This window comes from Marmota marmota, unplaced genomic scaffold, assembly GCF_001458135.2.
Source record: "Marmota marmota marmota unplaced genomic scaffold, marMar, whole genome shotgun sequence".
Lineage (NCBI taxonomy): Eukaryota > Metazoa > Chordata > Mammalia > Rodentia > Sciuridae > Marmota > Marmota marmota.
The window spans coordinates 70,699,682-70,722,448 of NW_026000026.1; the positions used below are offsets into that span (position 1 = coordinate 70,699,682).

Sequence of the window (22,767 nt, forward strand, 5' to 3'; positions counted from 1 at the left end):
TGAGCCCCAGAGGTGTATCACCTACTATATCATCACCCCTTCCCTCCCTCCCTCCCTCCCTCCCTCCCTCCCTCCTCTCTCTCTCTCTCTCTCTCTTTCTTTCTCTCTCTCTCCTCTCTCTCTCTCTCTTGTATTTAACTTAGAAGCATCCTATTGCTGAACCCAGTCTCCAGCCCTTTTCATATTTTATTTTGAGACAGTATCTTGCTAAGTTGCTTAGGGCCTTGCTAAATTGCTGAGGCTGGCTTTAAACTTTAACCCTCCTGCCTTCTGAAGAGGGTTAAAGGGTTGCTGAGGTTACAGGCAAGTGCCATCATGCTTGGTCCTTTATATTTGGTTTTATCAGGCACCAGGACACTACCAGTTCAAGACCACCTTATACTCACTTCATGGTTTAGAACATTTTGGACTTTTTTTTTCTTGATTTGCTAGAGCCAAGGCAACTTGGTAGGCAGTATGAATTTCTTTGGGTTCGTCTTTACCTTGAGATTGCCCTACCCTTTGAGGTTCCAGTTTAGAGTAGATAAGGAGAATCTCCTGCTGTTAGATTTTCAAATTTGAATTTTGTGCATCTTGCCCCATGAGACAGCCAAGGAGGCAACCCACAGAAGTCTAATAAACAAAAGCCCTCAGTGCTTTCATCACTTTTACTTTTCAGTAGGAAGACTGATGCAAATAATCTAGCCCACCATAATTGGAAAAAGAAATCTCCATGTGTGTTTTAAGAGACTAAAATCAGAATATTCATACCATCTTTTCTGACCAGAAGACATAATATTAAAATATCAATCCTGATTAAATTGCAAAATGTAATGAAAATGGTAGATTATTCTGGCAAAATGATTCTAAAGCAAGTCTGAGAAGGAGCTAGGGGTGTGACTCAGTGGTGGAGCACTTACTTGCCTAGCATGCTGGGGGCTTGGGTTTAATCCCCAGTACTGCAAAAGAAAGTGTGGAAGAAAATATGCATATCAAAACAGTAAGGTGATGGGACTGAAATATTTGAGAATGAAAGAGCATGATGCAAGGCCCTAAGGGTGCAATTTATCCACAAGTTAAGGAAAAATTAGAGAAAACTATAGCAAAAGTGTTCATTATACTGTTTCAGTTTTTCTATAGCTTTAAAATTCTTCAAAATGAGCTGAGCATTGTGGCACATGCCTGTAATCCCAGCTACTTCAGAAGGCTGAGTCTGGAGGATTACCACATTGAGGCCAGTGTAGGCAATTTAGCAAGACCCTGTCTCAAAATAAAAAGGGCTGTTATGTGGCTCAGTGGCAGAGCATTTCCCTAACATCTGGGAGGCCCTAGGTTTGATCTCCAGTACCATAAAAAAATAAAGTAGGGGGAAAAAAATAATAAAGTTGGCTGGGGTTGTGGCTCAGCAGTGGAGCAGTGCTCACCTAACACATGTGAGGTGCTGAGTTCCACCCTCAGCACCACATAAAAATAAAGAAAATAAAGGTATTGTGTCCGACTACAACTTAAAAAAAAAAATAAAAAAAAAGAATAAAGTTAAAAAAAAAAGTGTCATTTGCATGAGATTAATGCTGAAAATTGTAAAGTTTTAAATGTATATTCTGATAGTTTTAATGGTTTTGGGTTTTTTTTGTTTGTTTGTATTTTGGTAACCCAGGGGTGCTTTACCCTTGAGTAACATTCCTAGCCCCTTTGTTCTTACTGTTGTTTTGAGACACAGTCTTGAATAAATTGCTGAGGATCTCACTGAATTGCTGAGATTGGCCTTGAACCTGTGATCCTCCTGCCTTTGCTTTAGGCACCACCATACCTGGCACATACTTTCTTGTTTCATTGCACATCTAATAATTTTTGTTGACAATGACATTTTGAATATTATAATGAGGTAACTCTGGAAATTATATTCTACCCTCCCCAGGATTACTTACTTACTTTTTGTAGTTGTCTGTTTACTGACCTTCTGAAATGCTTTGCAAATTTTGTACTCTCTTTGTGTGTATCACCATCAAGGTTTCTGTTTCATTAGAAGAGTAGTCAGCTTAGTGATTTAAGAGATTTCTTTAAATACCTGAAAACAAAAAACAAAACTCTGCAAGTCTTCACAAATGGGCTCAATGTGTTGAGGCAGTTTCAGCACTTGGACAGTATAGAACTCTGCCTCAGCCTTCACTTCCCACATGTGCAGAACCTGAAAGTCAGTCAGAGGTGGGAGCGTAGGGTTTTCTCAGATTTTTTTTGCCCGTGGCATTTTAGGTTTCCCAAACCTCTTGTGCTCAGACTATTTCCTCACTGGCTTTTTTCCCCAGATTTTATTTGCTTTGTCTGTTGCTTGCCCCAAATGATAGTGCTGCTGCATTTATTTATTTAGGCACCAGGGATTGTATCCAAGGTCACTGAACTGCAGAGCCACATCCCCAGACCTTTTGTTTTTTATTTTTTTAGTTTGAGATGGGGTCTCACTAAGTTGCTAAGGGCCCCACTAAGTTGCTGAGGCTGGCTTTGAACTTGCAGTCCTCCTGCCTCAGCCTCCTAAGCCACTGGTATTATAGGCATTGTTTAGGATCTCACTAAATTGCAGTCTTCCTGCCTAAGGTGCTAGAATTATAGATGTGTGCCACCGTTCCTGGCTTTTATTTATTTATTTATTTTAATGTACACAGTAGAGTTTTATTCAGTCATGAAGAAAACAGAAATTATGTCCTTTGCAGGAAAATGGATGGAACTAGAGATGATTCCTGGCTTATTTTTGTTTTCAACAAATATGTGAGTGCTGTCACTCAGCCACCGCAGACTTTATTTTTTGTACTGAGGACTGGAACCCAGGGGTGCCAAGCCACTGAGCCGTTTCCCCAGCCCTTTTCTAATATTTTTATTTAGAGACAGGGTCTTGCTGAGTTGCTTAGCGCCTTGCTAAATTTCTGGGAATGGATTTGAACTCACAATCCTCTTGTCTTGGCCTCTTGAACCACTGGGATTACAGACCTGGACTGCTATGCTTGGCCTTTTTATTTTTTGAGACAGGGTCTCTCTGAGTTGCTGAGACTGGTCTCAAACTTGGGATCCTCCTCCCTCAACCTCCTGAGATACTGATATTGCAGTCATACAACCATTCCTGGCTCCAGGCTAGTTGAATTCAATACTCTAATGAGTATTCAAATTCAATCAAAATGATATATAGAGGCTAGGTTGTAGCTTAGTGGTAGAGCTCTTGCCTAGCACGTGAGACACACTGGGTTTCATCCTCAGCATCACATAAAAATAAAGTATTATACCTATCTACAACTAAAAAATATTTTTTAAAAATGATATGTATAGGGGCTGGGGTTGTGGCCCAGTCATAAAGTACTTGCCTGGCATGTGTGAGACATGGGTGTCAATCCTCAGCACCACAATTAATCTTTTTTGTTTCTTTTTTTTTTTTTTGGCGATGCTGGGGATTGAACCTAGGGCCTTATGCATGCGAGGCGAGGCAGGCACTCTACCAACTGAGCTACATTCCCAGCCCATCAGCACCACATTTAAAACAAGACAAATAAATTAAAGGTATTGTGCCCATGTACAACTAAAAATATGTTTAAAAATGATATGTATAAAGGCAGCCTTGAGGGCTGGGGTTGTAGCTCAGTGGTAGAGGGTTTGTCTAGTATGTGTGAGGCACTGAGTTCGAGTCTCAGCACGTCATATAAACGAACAAATAAAAATAAAGGTCCATCTACAACTAAAAAAAATAATTAAAAAAAAGCCTTGAATACCTGATGCCATGATTTGACTTGACCTGCTATCTCTGTAGTTCACTAGATATGTAACCTAGAACAGGTCACTTAAGTCCAAGTTTCTTCATTATTGAAATGAATTTGATCATAATGCCTCCAACAATGAGACTTTTCCCCCCACCCCTATGTACTGCTGAACCACATCCCCTGCTGCTATTTTTATTTTTGAAATAGAGTCTTGCTAAGTTGCCCAGGCTGGCCTCAAACTTGTGATCCTCCTGCCTCAGCCTCCCGAGTTACTGGGATTGTAATCACATGCCACGTGGAAGCCATAGGAAGTGTCTTGGTTTCTAGATTTTGCTTTGTTTTGGTACGAGGGATTGAACCCAGGGGTACTTAATCATTGAGCCACATTGGGGGGGGGGACTTTTTTTTTTAATATCCCTGTGATGCTGGGGATTAAACCCAGGGCCTTGTGCAAACAAGGCAAGTACTCTACCAACTGAGCCATATCCACAGCCTCCCCAGCCTTTTGTTATATTTTATTTATAAACAGGGTTGGTCTCAGTTGCTTAGGGCCTTACTAAATTTCTGAGGCTGACTTTGAACTCAAGATCCTCCTGTCTCAGTCTTCTAAGCTGTTGGGATTTTTTTTTTAATAGACTTTTTTTTTTTTAAGTTGTCAGTGGCCCTTTATTTTATTCATTTATGTACTTACTTTATTTTTATTCATTTACGTACTTATATGTGGTGCTGAGAATTTTGAACCCAGTGCCTCACACATGCAAGGCAAGCACTCTACCAACTGAGCTATATCCCCAGCCCTCTAGATCATTTTTTTTTTTTTTTTTAATATTTATTTATTTATTTTTAGTTTTCAGCGATACAACATCTTTGTTTGTATGTGGCGCTGAGGATCGAACCCGGGCCGCACGCACGCCAGGCGAGCGCGCTACCGCTTGAGCCACATCCCCAGCCCCTCTAGATCATTTTTGATGACTTCAATTTTGATTTGTTTTCCAGACATTGCTTGACAGATTATTATTAATTATTATCTTTCACTGGGATGTATACTGAAATCACAGGTTGTTTGATGAAGTGATGATAGGCAAAAATCTGACCTCAAGTGCATGGAATTAGTCTCTGCTACTTACTGTTTATATTTTAATTTTCTACTGGTGAGCATCAGAGAAGAAAGGAGGGAGTTCCCTGTTGACTCTGGAATTTGCTGAGTCAGATTTTTGTTAGTACAAGCTTAAAAAAGAGAGATTGCTTTTGTGTTTATTTAGGTAAACTTTAGTCAGTGGAAGCCTTTTGTTTGTTTTTTGGTACTGGGGATTAAATCCAAGGGTATTCTACCACTGAATTATATCCCTGGTTCTTTTTATTTTATTTATTTATTGGTAGTACTAGAGATTGAACCCAGGACTTTGCATGCTAGGCAAGCATTTTACCACCTGAGCTGTATCCCCAGGCCCTTCATTTTTCACTTTGAGACAGGGTCTCACTAAATTGCCAAAGCTGGCATGGAACTGTGCTTCTTCTGCTTCAGCCCCTCAACCACCAATAGCTGTGATTACACACCTGTGCCACCATACCTGGAAGTTAGAACATTTTTGGAGGGATGCCAGAGATTGAACTCAGGAGCACTCTATTACTGAGCCACATCACTAGCCCTATTTTGTATTTTATTTAGAGACAGTTTCTTAATGAGTTGCTTATAGCGCCTTGTTAAATTGCTGAGGCTAGCTTTGAACTAGCCTCCCTTTTTCAGCCTACCGAGCTGCTGGGATTGCAGGTGTGCGCCACTACCCCTGGTAGAACATTTTTTAAAAGCAAGTTAGGATTATTCTACATGTATATGTTTAATACATATAGTTACTACTTTTAATTTTTTAGTTCCAGCTCAATATTGAATACTCTATACTTGGTGCTAAACTTAATTGGGGGGGGGGGTTACCGGGGATTGAACTCAGGGACACTTAATTACTGAGCCACATCGCCAGCCCTAAACTTAATTTTTCTCTGTTATTTTTTCTAATAATTAAAGATGTAGGGGCTGGGGCAGGGGCTAAGTGGTAGAGCACTTGCCTGGCACACGTGAGGCTCTGGGTTTGATCCTCAGCACCACATTTTTTTAAAAAAAGGTATTATGTCCATCTACAACTAAAAAGTGTATTAAAAAATATATGTAAGTGTGTCCCTGAGTAGTTCAATCCCTGGTTAAAGAAAAAAAAAGATGGTTTATGCTAATACTTATTGATATGGTAGTCTTTTGAAAGGTAGGATTTAGTGGATATAAGTTGGGAAATGATAAATGAAGAGCTACTATACAATAGAGAATATAGCTAAACTTAATGGTTGGTTGAGATGTAATTAAGCAAATTGCAAAGCAAGGTCAATCACTGTTACTAATAGCTATTGAGGAAAATCTAAAATGTAATTCATTTGAAGATGAACATAAATAAGTATTTGGTAACCTGAGTAATTTTCTGTAGAGGAACTGATTGCTGTTTAGTCAAACTTGTCATCAAAATAGTTTATTTCATCCAAACATTTTTTTGGGGGAAGGTGCTGGGAATCAAACTCCATGTTGTGCAAGTGCTCTGTCACTGAGCCATATCCCTAGCCCCTTCATTCAACTTTGTTTGGTACTGGGGATTGAACTCTGGACACTCAACCTCTGAGCCACATCCCCAGCCCTATTTTGTATTTCATTTAGAAACAGGGTCTCACTGAGTACTTAGCATCTTGCTTTTCACTGAGGCTGGCTTTTATTTTTATTTTGAAACAAGGTCTTGATAAATTGCTGGGGCTGGCCTGAAACTTGGGGTCCTCCTGCCTCAGCTTCCTGAGTTGCTAGGATTATAGGCATGTGCCACCAAGCCTAGCAATACTCTACTGACACTCTAGCACATGACTCTCAGTCTGAATCTGCCTCTCCCACCCACTCCCCCCACTACTAGAAATTAAACCTAAGAGTGCATCTCCCCAACCCTTCTCAAGACACAGTTTTGCCGAGTTGTCCAGACTGGCCTCAAACTTGGTAAACCCCTGCCTCAGCCTTTTGAATCACTGGAATTACAAGCATAGGCCACACACTACCCTATCCCACCACTGCCTAATTAATATATTTTTATTTGAGTGAAAGTAGTATCAAATAGTAGGTCTGGGTTTTTTAGAATCTCTTCAATGGCTGATAACATGATGTAACCTAATTGATATATTGTAGGCTAAAAGTTAAAGCATTATGTTTCACATTCTAGAAATAATAGAAAATGTAGAAAGAGCCAGCAGTGTAGCTCAGTGGTACAAAATAGCCTGGGATCAATCCTTAATATCCACCTCCTGCCAAAAAAATTTTAAAAAAGCTTAAAATTGTATTTCAGTGAAATCCAGACACAGAGGAATTCAATGTAGACCTGGAAAAAAGCAAATAAGGCAGTGAACTCTGAAGAAACTTAATGACAGTGGACTGAGGGCTTAAGGCATTGGTTAGTTTTTACTTTCAATCTCTGATCTTGTTGAAATCAGTTTTAAAATTAATTTGGTTTTAGTGGGGCATGCCTGTAATCCCAGCATCTCAGGAGGCTGATGCAAGAGGATCGTGAGTTCAAAGCCAGCCTCAGCAAAAAGCGAGGTGCTAAACAACTCAGACCCTGTCTCTTTAGAGAAAAGGACTGGGGATATGGCTCAGTGGTCTAGTACCTCTGAGTTCAATCCCTGGTATCAAGAAAAAAAAAATGTTTGATTTTCATCACTTTAAGACTAAGTCTTCCAGATGTGCTTTTTTTGAAATATAAACAGGATATTGAAAAATAAATTGGATGATTTGGAGATTTTATATAAGTAATTTAATACTTTGATTTTTTCTTTTGTTTACCTAGGGATTGATTAACCACTGAGTCCCTTTTTATTTATTTAATTTGAGACAGAGCCTAGGCCTTCACTAAGTTGCTGAGACTGGCCTCAAACTTGCAGTCATTCCTCAGCCTCCCAAGTAGCTGTGATTACAGGTGATTTTTTTGTTTGTTTGTTTTGGGTATTGGGTATTGAACCCAGGGATGTTTTGCCACTGAGTTATATCTCCTGCCTTTTTTTTTTTTTTTTAATTCAGGGTCTCACTAAGTTGCTTAGGGCCTCACCAAGTTGCTATAGCTAGCCTTGAACCTTCAGTCCTCCTGCCTCAATCTCTCAAGTCACTGTGATTACAGGCTTGTGCCATGGCACCCAGTTTCTGCTATTTCTTTTTTTCTCCCCCTTTTTATTTATTGAGACAAGGTCTCGCTTAGTTGCTTATGGCCCTACTAAGTTACTGAGGCTGGCCTTTGAACTCACCATCCTCCTGTCCTGGCCTCCCAAGCCACTAAGATTACAGGCATGTGCCACAGCACTAGGCATCTCAGATATTTTAATCATTAAGATCATTTGGGGGAAAAAATAGGAATCTTTCCAGTTTCTTAATAGATCATGTACCTACAATAGCTAACCATGATGCCTGGTAACAATAGATGCTAAGATTGAAAGAATAACTAAGTTAATTGTATGTTCTACTTTTAAGGTTAAAAACGACAACTAACGCCAACCATGAAAGATCCAAGTCGCAGCAGTACTAGCCCAAGCATCATCAATGAAGATGTGATTATTAACGGTCATTCTCATGAAGATGACAATCCATTTGCAGAGTATATGTGGATGGAAAATGAAGAAGAATTCAACAGACAAGTTAGTTTTGTATACAAATGTGTACTTTTTCATAGCTATTATAGCCTGTATAATATGATTGATTTGTGCCTATCACTGAAATGTGTTTATCTTATCATTTATTAAATGTGTGGATTTTTTTCACTACTCCTATTTTAATTAGCTTCTGATTACTACCAGGCTTAATATTTCATTGGTATTACTTGGAGAGCATGTATGTTTCAGTATTCCACCCTGGAAATTCTGATTCAGGAGGATTAGGGTAGAGCCTGGGAACCTGTTTTTCAAAAGCTTCCAGACAATTCTAGTGAGCAGTCAAGTTTTAAAACCACTGGCTTACACCAGTCAGATTGCTGTATTACACTGCAAGTCAGAAAAATCCAGGAATCAAGAACAAATGGACACATATTAGGGTACAGAATTTCAGCTGAGATCCCTTATCTGACCATCCTGAAAAATCTGGCACCACTTTTCTCTTTTTTTTTTTTTTGCTGGGGTACTTAGAGACAGGATCTGGCAAGCTTGATTAGGGGAACACTATGTTGCTGAGAGGTTGGCTTTGAACCCCTGATACTCCTGCCTCAGCCTCCTGAGTTGCTGGGATCACAGGTGTGCACCACCATCCCCAGTCCCACTTTTCTCTTTAGAGAACTCTCATATGTTGATAAATGTTGTCTTTTATTTTGATACTCTGGTATCTCTTCTCATCTACTTTTTCATTCCTCCCCTGATTGGGATTTTGGTAATCAGTAGCTAACTTAACTTCTCCATAGGCATTGATAGACATTCCAGAGTAAAACAGTTTAGTATTATTTCAGTAAGTATCAGGTGGTGTATTTAATTTTCTTTTTAATGCTGGGACCCAGCACTCAAGACATGCTAGGGTCAGTTGAAGTGTCATCCTGCCCCATCCTGGGTAGTAGGGATTGACCCAGAGGCCCTCTACCACTGATTCACATGCCCAGCCCTATTCTTCAATTTTGAGATTGAGTCTCCCATTTGTGATCCTCTTGCCTCAGCCTCCCTGTAGCTGGGATTACAGGTGTGCATGTCCACACCCAGTTGTTTTTATTTTTATTTTTTTTAATATTTATTTTTTAGTTGTAGTTGGACACAATACCTTTATTTTATTCATATATTTTTATGTGCTGCTGAGGATCAAACCCAGGGTCTCACATGTGCAAGCCGCTGAGCCACAACCCCAGCCCCCAGTTTTGTTTTTTTAATTACCCATGCCCTGACTCTACCCCTAGAGATTGGATAGGATGAGTTTGTATAGTTTTAGATATCATAGATAATTCTGATACATATTTCTCAAGAGAACCCTCTATTTCTTACCTGCCATCCTCAATAAGAAAATGTATTCTGCTAATACAAGTAAAGACATAGAAAAACCCTAAACAGATCTTGATATTTATGGTAAGCATTTATTTTTCTTTAGCACAGAAGTAGAGTAGAAAGCATGACACTATTTTTACTTTTATATTAAAAAAAAAAAATTACATGCCTGTAATCCCAGCTACTCAGGAAGCTGAGGCAGGAGCATCATAGTTCAAGACCAGCCTCAGCAACCTAGAGAGGCCCTAAGCAACTTAACAAGCCCCTGTCTCAAAATTCAAAAAGTGTGGAACTGTGAATGTAGCTCAATGGTAAAGCATCCCTGGGTTCAATCTCCAGTACTATTTGTGTGTGTGTGTGTGTGTGTGTGTGTGTGTGTATTGAACCTAAGGCCTAGTGTGTTCTAAGCATGTACTCTACCACTGAGTTGTCTGCCCCCACCAGCCCCAAACATTGTTAACTTATTTATTTATTTTTATTTAAATTATTTTTTGTAGTTGTAGATGGACAGATGCCTTTACTTTATTTGTTATGTGGTGTTAAGAATTGAACCCAGTGTCTCACACATACTGTGCCAATGAGCCACAACTCCCACCCCTATTTATTTATTTATTTGTTTATTTATGGTGCTGGGGATTGGACCTAAGGACACTGAGCTACATCCTCATTCCCCGCCTCCCCTTTTTTTGGAGGCAGTGTCTTGCCAAATTGCTAAGGTTAAACCCTGTGCAGTCCTCCTGCCACAGTCTCCAACATCACTGAAATAACAGGCATACACCACCATGTCTGGTGTCATTGTGGTTTTAAATAGCTTAGTTAAGATATTTTAAGCCATTCCTAGTTAAAACTTAACAAGTGTGCTACAAATTATCCTTTATTTATTGTAAATCTAGATAGAAGAGGAGTTGTGGGAAGAAGAATTTATTGAGCGCTGTTTCCAGGAAATGCTGGAAGAGGAAGAGGAACACGAGTGGTTTATTCCAGCTCGAGATCTCCCACAAACAATGGACCAAATCCAAGACCAGTTTAATGACCTTGTTATCAGTGATGGCTCTTCTCTGGAAGATCTTGTGGTAAAAGTTATTTTTTCATCTTTTTAGATGTAGGTCATCTTTCTCATAAGTGGAAAAGCCAGCCATCATCTGTTTAAGAAGAGTTCTGCATATCTTCCCCTTACAGAGGCCTCCCATGTCACATATGACATGGAGTGACTTTTGGTAACACTATCCAGTCTTAGACAATTAACCAACTCTTGGCAACTACTCTTAAGTCATGATGTTGCCCTAGAATATTTAAAGATCTTTTAAGAGTTGATCTAGAAAAATATACGATATTACCATGGGACTTGCTTTTGCAAAAGTAGCCTAATTAGAACTGTGATATTATAAGGATTTTTACAAGCTCTTGGCAGAAAAGGAACATTCAGTTGTATTTCTCGTGTCTCATCAATGCTAATATATTTGCAGTAAAAAGTTTATTCAAGAATTATGATAACATTAGTACTAAGGAAGAAATTTATGAGTCCTTTGCTAAAATTAAATAAATGATTTTTTCTGAAAGCAAACAATTTTCTCTAGGTCTGAATGTTGACTTTTTTTGGGGGGAGGGGTGCGGTATGGGGATTGAACTCAGAGGCATTCAACCACTGAGCCACATCCCCAGCCTTATTGAGACAGTGTCTTGCTAATGCTGAAGCTGGTTTTGAACTTGCAACCCTCCTTCCTGAGCCTCTGACTAGCTGGGATTTCAGGTGTACATCCCACACCTGACTTGAATATTTGCCTTTTAGTCCACATTTATAATATCTGGTTGCTTCTCCTACTCAGGGGACTCTGAAGTGTTTTTTGCAATTGTCTTTCACTTTCTTTGTTTCCTAATCTGTACTTGATAATTACTTATGAAGCTTCAAAACTAAAAATCAGTTCCTCTCGTGCATCGTAAGCTTGGGAGCATTAATCTTCTAGGCATGTTAATTTTTTAGAAGCACTCCAGAGAATTCATTATACAGCTATTCTATTCATCAGACATTTAGAAACTATTCTTCTAAAGGACTGTTTGGAGAACACTAAAATTTACATTATGGCATATTTTGTTGCAGTAAATAAAGATAACCAATTGAACACATGTATGATCTTATACTTTGTTGGGACATGCTTGCTTTTGACTACATTATTCAAGTCACAGATAATCCTGGTTGCCCTGATGAGTAAAGCACTTTGCCAGGCTTAATGTATAATTGTAATTGGGACTCCGTATAATTCCTTAGTATAGAAACTGTTTTGTTCTACTCAGCCTGAGATTAATTTGTTCTAACTTTTCTGTAGCCAAGAGATTGTACATTCAAGTATACTGCTTTTTAATTTAAACTGTCCACTGCTACTTTTGTGTGTGTGTATGTGTGTGGGGGTTACTGGGTATTAAACCCAGGGTTTTGAGTATGTTAAGCAGATGCTCAAGTATAAATTATGAAACTAAAATTGCTCCAGTATGATGTTTAATATTATGTTTTGGTCTAAGTGACATAGGGTTCAAATTAGTGTAAAACTCTACCAGCATGCCTATATTTAGGTCTTGGAATCTGTCCTGGCTTCTTTTTATTTTTATCTACTTGGAATCCAAAATGTGGTAGAGAAGAATTTCCAGCTGTTCTTCCTATACACAGATACATCTGCTTAGGAAAGTAAAGACTTAAAAAACATAGCATTATGTTAGTACAAGTCTTTACAGCTCTTAGAGACTTTGGCCCACTCCACCCTTTTTTTTTTTTTTTTTAATATGTTTTTAAGTTGCCAATGGATTTTTTTTTACTTTATTTGTTTATTCATATGTGGTGCTGAGGATCGAACCCAGGGCCTCACACATGCTAGGCAAGCGCTCTACCACTGAGCCACTACCCCAGCCCCAAGATCCTCCCTCCCTTTTTTTTTTTTTTTTAAACTGATGCAAAAATGGAGTCTCAGTGATTTATCCAAGCTTACACAAGAAGTTAGATAGAGGCAGAACTGGGATTTCATACTTAGGTCTTCTGGCTCCCCCAAGTAGTTTTCTTTTGCTGTTATATACCATGCTTCCTGTGGGAATTAGAAGATAGCAATTGTAGAAAGATAACTCCATGTTTTCAGTGAGGATCAGAAAGTAAAATTAATCCATCAACAATGCCCAGGTTATTTTAATCATTTCAAAGCTTAACATGTTTGCATAATATAAAAGTGTTTTAAGAAAGGTTTCAGTTAAATTTACAGAATTTCAAAATCAGTTCTATTCCTTTAGATATGAAGGTAGTGGGTTTCTGATTACATTTAGTTTCAGTTGCTACTTTCTCTTTAGAAAATTGATACAATTTAAGTTAAACCTTACTGTTCTAGTTCTTGCTTTTTTATATTTTCCTGGAAGATACTTTTGCTGCTAGGTTGAATGATTCTGAGTATCTGAAGCCATCTGTAATGAACTTGCTTTTTTTATGTACTTTTTTTCCAGGTCAAGAGCAATCTGAATCCAAATGCAAAGGAGTTTGTTCCTGGGGTGAAGTACTAAAATATTTGAGTAGACGGGGCCCTCTTTTGGTGGATGTAGCACAATTTCCACACTGTGAAGGCAGTATTAGAAGACTTAATTGTAAAAGCTCTCTCTTGTCACTGTGTTACACTTATGCATTGCCAAAGTTTTTGTTAGTCTTGCATGCTTAATAAAAGTGCTGAGACTGTTATTAAGTAAAAACCTGTCAAACATTTACTGAAAAACAGAATTGGCCCCATGGCTTAATGTAAAGACAGCAAGGAAAGAAGCACCAGTCAAGTTGTAACAAAGCACAAAATTAAATGACCTCTAAATCTTACTGAATTGTTGTCTTTGAGGCTAAACTGGTCCCTTAGGATTAACTAACATTTGTTGATGTTGACAGTTTGTAAAATGAGTAAATTTAAATTAAGTCCTAATTGCTAAGTAGATTTCTCAGTTCTATTTGTCGTCATCAGAAAGAATCTAATTTTTCTGAAAAAGGTCTGTTAATTTAAAAATAGTTCATTAGAGACAAGTGTGTCTTTAATGACTAAGCTTACACAAGGTAGTGATCAGGTAAGAGCTAGTCCTGGCTTTTCTGGTATGTTATCATGTTAGAAATGTCGAATTTTGTTCCTAATGTTACATTTGAGGAAGTATGTGATTTGAGAATTGCATCTCTTGAGGAGTCACTGCATCACAGCCATTCATACCTGTGTGAAGTCTAACTTAGGACCAATAGAAACCCATAACCCAATTGAACAAAGAGATTTGCAACATAATTTGAGTGGTGCTTTTCCTTGCTTTGTTACCCATCACGACGATAGTCTGCAGCACAACTTTTCTTTTAACAAAGCTAGAACAGTTTTGGCTTCTTAAACTTCATATTTGAGTAGGTTAAGCTGCCATACGTGTTCAGTGTGAATAGTGTTTAAGTTGAAAATATTGTAAAAAAATTATATTTTTTCAAAAATATTTAAAAAAATAAATAATGGTAGAACTGAGCTGATGCTTGTGTTTATTGATGCTAGACTGCAGACTCTCCAGGGTGATATTCACTTGAGTATGGGCCCAATACCTCAGGACAACCCTGTCGGCAAAATGTGCTTAGAGAAGGATTTTTTAGAATCATAGTAGCAAGTATGTTGCTATATAAATATCTGTCAGTACAGCACTAAAATAAACCCTATTCCCTTGTCCTTGCTTTTTATTGCCCAAGACTGCAATGTAAAGACATTCATAAGCAGCCATTTTAAAATGAAACTATGACTGGACTGGGGATGTAGTTCAATTGTAGAGTTATTGCCTTGGGCACAAATCCCAGCACCACAAAAAGAAAAGAATTATGACTGACCAATACAATGGTGACCTTACTATAGTATAATCTCAGTAAATCTCATACACCCTTCTAAAAATTTTTTCTTGAGATTATTGGACCAGAAATTAGGAAGAAGGGCCATGTAGTCATGTCTGGCTCATATTCTTTATGAGGAGACACCAGTAATCTTTCCTCACACCCTGAAGTGCTGGGGATACAACCTAGGGGTTTCACTTCTCACAAAAAGCCCCAATGAGGGTATTTTTTTGGGGGGGTACTGTGGATTTAAACCAGAAATACTTAACCACTGAGCTGCATTTCCACCCCTTTGATTTTTTTTGAGACAGTCTTGCTAAGTTGCTTAGGACTTTGCTAAATTGCTGAGGCTTACCTTGAACTTACAAAACTTGAAATCCTCCTGCCTTAACCACCCAAATTGCTGGGATTATAGGTGTGCACCACTGTGTGAGCGCGCGAGGGGTGGGGGGTTTAAGCTGTGGGTGAGGGCTGGGGTTGTGCTCAGTGGCAGAGTGTTGCTTTGCACATAGGAGGTACTGGGTTTGATCCTCAGCACCACATAAAAATGAATAAAGACGGGCTGGGGATGTGGCTCAAGCGGTAGCACGCTCGTCTGGCATGCGTGCGGCCCGGGTTCAATCCTCAGCACCACATACCAACAAAGATGTTGTGTCTGCCAATAACTAAATAAATAAATATGTTAAAAAAAAATGAATAAAGACAAAGATATTGGGAAACAAAAACTGTGGGTGAACCTTTAATTGTATTGGTACTGGGGATTAAACTCGGGGGCATTAAACCCCTAAGCCCACCTCAACGTCCCTATTTTGTAATTTATTTACTGACAGGGTCTTGCTGAGTTGATTAGCACCTGGCTTTTGCTGAGGCTGGCTTTGAACTCTCGATCCTCCTGCCTCAGTCTCCCGAGCTGCTGGGATTACATGCATGTGCCACTGCCAGTGAACCTTTGTGGTTATTTTTATGTGTGCTTGATAATCCAACTCAGTGCCTCACACATGCTAGGCAAGGGCTCTACCATTGAGCCATACCTTTAGCCTTGGGGTCGCATTTTTGATGACTCCTTGTTTGTTAGGACTAGGGTTTGAACCCAGAGGCATTTTACCATTTAACTACATCCCAAGATCTTTTTATTTTTTTGTTTGGAGATAGGTAGTCACTTAATTACCAAGTGGGTCTTCAACTTATGATCCTTCTGCCTTAGTTTCTTAAGTTGCTAGAATTATAGGTGAGCACTACTGCTCCTGGCTTAATAGTTACCTTAATAAACAGGTGTTTTTTGAAGAATCTCTGAAACAAATAATTATTCTTGACTTCTTTTTGGTGCCATGATACAACTGTCCTCTCTGTTTCTTAACAACTCAGTATATACTAAGAGGCATGGCTACCTGCCAAATACATAAATCTTACTAGTCCTGTGTCTCTGAGCTTAGACAGGGGCAGGTAAGTTCATTTCCATATACTTCCTAATTATTACAGTGCAGTATAATTTGCACCAATTAGAAAGGCACTGTAACCTAATGATTAGGAAAAAAAAATTCTACTTCATGGTGGTGCATACCAGTAAGTAATCCCAGCAACTGTAGAGGCTGAGGCAAAAGGATCACGGGTTTGACACCTTAAGCAACTCAGCAAAACCCTGTTTTAAAATAAAAAGTAAAAAGTGGGGCTGGGGTTGTGGCTCAGTGGTAGAGCACTAACCTAGCATGTGCAAGACCCTGGGATGGATCCTCAGCACCACATAGAAATAAATAAAATAAAGGTATTGCGTGCAACTACAACTAAAAAATAAATATTAAAAAAAAAAAGGTAAAAAAGTATTGGGGATATAGCTTGTGGTAAAGTGTTCCTGGGCTCAATCGCCGGTTCTTCCAAACCCCCGCCCCACAACAACAACAACAAAAAAGATTCTGGCTTACTTTGTGGATGCAAATCCTGTGATCATGTGCAAATCATTTAACCTTTCTGTAACTTTGTTTCCATATCTCTAAAATGCTGACATGACACTTAAAAAGTTGGGGATTCAAATCATTTTGAGTTTTTGGTGTTGGGGATTAAGCAATTCTGGATTTCAGAGCATTTTGGATTTCAGATTTACAGATGAGGGGTGCTTAACCAAGAAAAAAAATACGTGTGTGTGTGTGTGTATGTGTGTGTGTGTTTGTAGTGGGGATTGAATTCATAGGCACTCAACTGAGCCACATCTCCAGCCCTATTCTGTATTTTATTTAGAGACAGGGTCTCACTGAGTTGCTTAGCGCCTCTCTGCTGCTGAGTCTGGCTTTGAACTCAAGATCCTCCTGTCTCAGCCTCCCTAGCCACTGGTGTTACAGGCATGTGCCACCTCACTTGTCTTAACCAAAAAATTTGATGCAAATATTCCAGAATCTGAAAAACCGCAATCTGAAACAATTCTGATACTCAATCTGGGATAATAATATCTCTCTGGATTACGTGACTATTTTGTTCATTTTTTGGCACTGGGGATGGAACCTAATTCCTTGCTTATGGTAAGCAAGTGCTCTGCCGCTGAGTTACATCCCCAGCTGCCTTCTTTTTTTTTTGAGACAGGGTCTTGCAAGCTGGCCTTGAACTTGCAGTCCTGCTTCAGCCTCCCAAGTCACTGGGTTTGCAGTTGTGTGCCACCATAGTTGGTGAGTGCTTGTCTACCATGCTTGAGGCTCTGGGTTCAATCCCCAGCACTGCATAAAAATAAATAAAGATAAAGGTATTGTGTCCATCTACAACTAAAAAAAAAATTTTTTAATCTAAAAAATTTTAAAAGAGTCTAAGGCTGTGGATGTAGCTCAGTGGTATATCATGTGCAAAGACTAGGTTCATCCCCAACACTATATTTAAAAAAAAAAAAAAAAAAAGTCTAGGCTCAGCTTGTCAGTATGAAGGAACATGCCAGTTAAATAAGAGCCTAACATCTGCATTTCATACCTGCATTTCATACTCTGAGAGAGTTTCAGAGTATCAGCTACCACACATTTTCAAGTCCTAGGGACAAATGATAATCTCACCAGGGATTGTACTAGCATAGTTTTAGGCTGACATCCTTTTTAGATGGTTTTAATTATATGACCAGTATTGAAACAGGATAGAATAGATGAGAAGATTTTTTTCCTGTTGGTTTGCTCTCTCAATACTTCAGCCTTTCCCATGTTAAACGTCAGGTATTTGTTTAGCTCACTAGAGTTCAAGAATGAGGCTGCCCAGTTGGCTCATGGACTGTGGTTGGCCTAGAATTCTGCTAAGTATGTGGGAAGATTAATATTTCAGCACACTTATACCAATTTAGTTACCTGAAAAAGTTGAGAAGTCCCAAAATGGCTATGGAATTCGGTCCAGAATCCATATATTGACTTTATTTTTGGGGAAGATACAGGGCATTCGACCACTGAGCCACATCCCCAGCCCTATTTTGTATTTTATTTAGAGACAGGGTCTCATTGAGTTGCTTAGCACCTGGCTTTTGCTGAGGCTGGCTTTGAACTCATGATCTTCCTACCTCAGCCTCCTGAGCTGTTGGAATTACAGGCATGAACCACTGCGCCCAGCCCATATGTTGACTTTAGTCCACCTTTCCCTTGAAGATCCTCAAATAGGTCATAAAAATGGGAACTTAATAGTTTGGGTTTTCTTTTGTTGAAACATAAGAATGTTTTGTTCAACCTTCCCACAAAAACCATAGAGACTTCCTACCTTTTTTCGAAGTAATGTTCAGACCTTGGTGCACACAGACCCAGTTTCTATATTTTCTGGAATGTCTTCTGGAACACAAGACTGAGTTTTTGACCTTGAAGAAAATCCTTTGAAGACTGGGCAGACAGGAATGTATTTCAGAAACGCAATCCTTTTTACTGTACCCATCCCAATGGGAAAGTCATAGCTCTTCAGGCTGGCAGATGTCTCACTGTTGGCATGGGCCCCAGCTTTCCACTGTATCAGGCCTCGTTCCTCTGGACTCCCTAGAAAGGGAAAATAAGGTCATTCACCACAGGCAGCAACCCTCTACTACCTCCCCTTTCCATAACCTAGTAGTAAGTCAGCCTTGTGAATCAAATATGTGAATGTGTCTGTATGCCCCCCATTCCCGTGGTGCTGGAATTGAACCCAGGCCCTTGCACATGCTAGGGAAGCACTCTACCACTGAGCTACACCCTCAGCCCTCAGATCTTCCGATACTAAAACGTTGCTAAATCCATGATTTCTGAGCTCCTAAGCTTTGCCAGAACTCTTGAGATCTCTAAAGCTAGTTGGTAATACATAACTACAGTGTGCCAGACTCTTTGCTAAGTGCTGTAATTTCATTATCTCATTTCTTCAAAACGTAGGAAGTGTTACACAGACTTTTAAGATGGAGAAACAGGTTAAATAATTGTGAACTTACATCTGTTAGTATGGGGATGGTGTGTGCTGGGTCCTCACCAGATGTTGCTAAGGTGTACTCTTGGATAGAGAAGTATATTTTGAAATACTATAATCAGTATTAATTTAGGATTCCACATTTTTGGAAAATCTTGTTTTTACACACAAGCTTCAGAAGGTCAAACTAAGCAAAATCTATGATGGGGTTAGGGATGCATTTGCAACTAAGGAAGTCTCCTGTAGAGGAGGGGCACATGATAGCTCAAGTTTTCATAAAAGGGCTGGCGGCTGACAAAAACTGAAATACTATAAATCTAGCCAACAGAGTGAGGTCACTCCAGGCTGAGAATAACCCATAAAGTCACAAACCAGATGTGTCCCAAAATTGGCAGAAAGGGCTTTGAAGGAGTGCTGGGGTTCAGGAAAGACTTCCAGGAGAAGGATCTTTTGGAACTGGGCCTGGCTGCACAAGCCAAAGAGCACAGATGACCAGAGAAAAGGCATAGGCATGCACAGGATGATGGTCCCAATGTTTCTCCCCTGGCAGGACACTTAACAGCTGGCTGGGCCTGAAGCTCTCTCCCTCTGACAAACTGGTCAGCCTCCTCCACTGCTTTACTGCTCTGCCTTCTCTTCTGCTTCAACCTCTTTTCCTGGGCTGTAGATTCCCTTATCTAGAAGTCCCTGCAAATGATTCCAGCCCAGCCTCACTGATAATTGCTTAATTAATCCAGTTTTACCTCCCATCTTGTGTTAGGAGCTCCTCAAAACAAACTGTGACCTTTGCAACTGCTAAAAGAAAATAGGGTAAACCCTCCAATATAGACTCAACACCCCAGCATTCCTTCAGTGCCCTCTGCTGACTTGGGAACACGTTTGGTTTGTGATACAGATGGATTGTTTGAGCCTAGGCTGACCTCACTCCTTTGGCAAGTTTTACAGTATTTCAGTTTTAGTCAACCCCCCAGCCCTTTTATAAAAACTTGAGATCTTTATTTATTTTTTGGTACTGAGGATTGAACTCAGGGTCGCTTAACCACTGAGCCACATTCCAGACCTTTTTTTAAAAAAACAAAACAAAACATTTTTTTAGATGTTGATGGACCTTTATTTTAATCATTTATTTATTTGCAGTGCTGAGAATCTAACCCAGTGCCTTACACATCTTGGGCAAGCACTCTACCACTGAGCTACAACCCCAGCCCCATCTCAAGCCCTTTTATATATTTTATTTAGAGACAGGGTCTCACTGAGTTGCTAAGTGCCTCACTAAATTGCTGAGGCTGGCTTTTGAACTTGCTATCCTGCCCTAACTTCCCCAGCCATTGGGATTACAGGTGTGTGCCATCGTACCCAGTAAAACCTGAGATCTTTTGTGCCCCTTCCCCAACAAACACAGGCAAGACTTCCTCAGCAAGTCCCCTAAAGCTTAGGAAATAATGCAAAGAATTAATTAATGGGATGGCGTCAAATTAAACTATTGGCTGTGCTCAGTGGCACACATCTGTAATCCCAGCACCTAAGGAGGCTGAGGCAGGAGGATCGTGAGTTCAAAGCCAGCCTCAGCAATTTAGCGAGGCCCTAAGCAGCAAATCAGCAAGACTCTGTCTCTAAATAAAATATATAAAAGGTCTGGGGATGCCGCTCAGTGATTAAGCACTCCAAGGTTCAATCCCTGGTACCACACACACACACACACACACACGCACACACACACAAAGCTTCTGCATAGCAAAGTAAACAAACATGAAGAGCGAGCCTATAGAAAGGGAGAAAACCAACCTTCCCCAGTTATTCCTCTGACACAATTAATATCCAGAACATATAAAGAACGCAAAACACTTACCACCAAAAAATCCCAATCAGCAAGTGAGCAAATGAACTAAACAGATTCTTGAAAGAAGAAATAGAAATGGCCAACAAATAAAGGAAAAAAATTCAACATCTAACAATTAGGGAAATGCACATCGAAGCTACATTGAGGGCTGGGGTTGTAGCTCAGCGGTAGAGCACTTGCCTAGTTCATGCAAGGCCCTGGGTTTGATCCTCAGCACCACATAAAAAATAAAATAAAATAAAGGTATTGTGTCCATCTACAACTAAAAAATAAATATTAAAAAAAAAAAAAAGAAGAAAAACTACATTGAGTCAGGTGTGGTGGTGCATGCCTGTAATCAGCAACTCAGGAGGTTGAGATAGGAGGATTGCAGGTTCGGAGCCAGGGTTAGCAACTTAGCTAGGTTGTAAGCAATCTATTGAGATCTTGTCTCAAAATATAAAATAAAAAAAAGAACTGGGGATGTGGCTCAGTGGTTAAGTACCCTGGTACCAAAAAAAGAAAAACTAAATTGAGATCTCATTCCAGTTATAATGGCAATCTTTAAGAATACAAATAAGGGGCTGGGGTTGTGGCCCAGTGGTAGAGTGCTCGCCTGGCATGCATGGGGCACTGAGTTCAATCCTCAGCACCACATAAAAATAAAGATATTGTGTCCACCTAAAACAAAAAAATAAATTTAAAAAAATATTTTAAAAAAAGAATACAAATAAATGCTGGCAAAGATGTGGGATAAAAGGAACACTTAAACACTGTTGATGGGATTGTAAACCAATATAATCACTATGGAAATTAATTTGGAGCTTCCTCAAAAGAATAGGGATGTGACTGCCTGGTAAAGCACTTGCCTAGCATACATGAAATCCTGAGTTCAATCCCTAGTACTTCAAGGGTAAAACAAAACAAAATAAAAAAAAAAGACTAGGAATGAAGCCACCAGCAACCCATGCTTATAGCAATGCATTTCACAATAGCCAACTTATGGAGCCAGCCTAGGTGTCAATAGATGAATGGATAAAATGAATGAATGAATAAAAAATACACACACAACACACACATATACACACACACACATACATATACATACACACACACAATTATATTCAGCCGTAAGAACAAAACTGTCTTTTGTTATTTTAGGAAAATGGATAGAATTTGGGAGTATTATATTAAGTGAAATAAGCCAAACTTAGGAAGTCAAGGGTTGAATGTTTTCTCTTAGGTAGAACTAGAGAGAAAAAGAGGGAAAAAAAAGTGGGATAATCTCATGAAAATTGAAGTGGGGGGGAGACTGGGAAGTGGGAAGAGCAGAGGAAAAAGGGAAATACTGGGGAATTAAATTGACCAAATTATGTGCATGTATGAACATGTCACAATACCATACTATAATGCACCAATAATAATAAAGACTGAGAAAGTATAAATTTGGAGTTGACATAGAAGAGCCTGTGCTAAGTTTCTTCCTCTGACCAACTCAAGAGGTCATCAAAGTCACATTTTTTAAATTTTTTTAAATTGTTGATAGATCTTTATTTTTATTTATTTATATGTGGTACTGAGAATCGAACCCAGTGCCTCGCACATGCCAGGTAAGTGCGCTACCGCTGAGCCCCAGCCCCAGCCCAAAGTCACATTTTTATGAAAATCTCCATTATAAACTAGGGTTGTTTTCATTTTGCACTCCTTAATTTCTTTTTCTAATTAATTCAATAAAAGAATCTTTAGGACATTAAAAAAATGTGACTCAATATTGCTCTGCACATCCTCCTTTGTCTGATTCAGGCCAAGCTGCTAAGCTCCACCAGCATTTGCTAAACTACAATATCTTCTAAGGTTGGACTGTGGATAGATAAAGAGAAAGCAAATGGGGCTGGGGACATAGCTCAGTTGGTACAATGTTTGCCTCAAATGCATAAGGCCCTGGGTTTAATCCCCAGCACCACACACACAAAAAAAAAAAAAAAAAAAAA

General features: G+C 39.3%; 2 protein-coding genes across 7 annotated transcripts in view; one reads left to right on the top strand and one right to left on the bottom strand.

The window, feature by feature from the left end:
* The window catches only part of Paip2 (poly(A) binding protein interacting protein 2), a 20,627-nt gene extending 6,391 nt beyond the window's left edge, over positions 1-14,236 (top strand). For both annotated transcript variants that reach the window (XM_015484743.2, XM_048811637.1), the window contains exons 2-4: positions 8,254-8,417; positions 10,628-10,807; positions 13,212-14,236. In XM_015484743.2, coding sequence (XP_015340229.1) covers positions 8,280-8,417; positions 10,628-10,807; positions 13,212-13,268 — 375 coding nt within the window. In that variant the 5' untranslated portion in view covers positions 8,254-8,279 and the 3' untranslated portion in view covers positions 13,269-14,236. The remainder of the gene's footprint in view (positions 1-8,253; positions 8,418-10,627; positions 10,808-13,211) is intronic.
* Slc23a1 (solute carrier family 23 member 1) overlaps positions 1,528-22,767 on the bottom strand; it is a 32,037-nt gene continuing 10,797 nt past the window's right edge. For 3 of the 5 annotated variants that reach the window (XM_048811635.1, XM_015484710.2, XM_015484734.2), the window contains 2 exons: positions 18,295-18,560; positions 12,617-12,805 (listed from right to left, as the gene is read on the bottom strand). In XM_048811635.1, the coding sequence (XP_048667592.1) occupies positions 18,313-18,560 (248 nt within the window). In that variant the 3' untranslated portion in view covers positions 12,617-12,805; positions 18,295-18,312. Of the gene's footprint in view, positions 2,048-12,616; positions 12,806-17,645; positions 18,189-18,294; positions 18,561-22,767 lie in introns of those variants that run through there. The other 2 variants (XM_015484716.2, XM_015484722.2) reach the window with 2 other exon arrangements.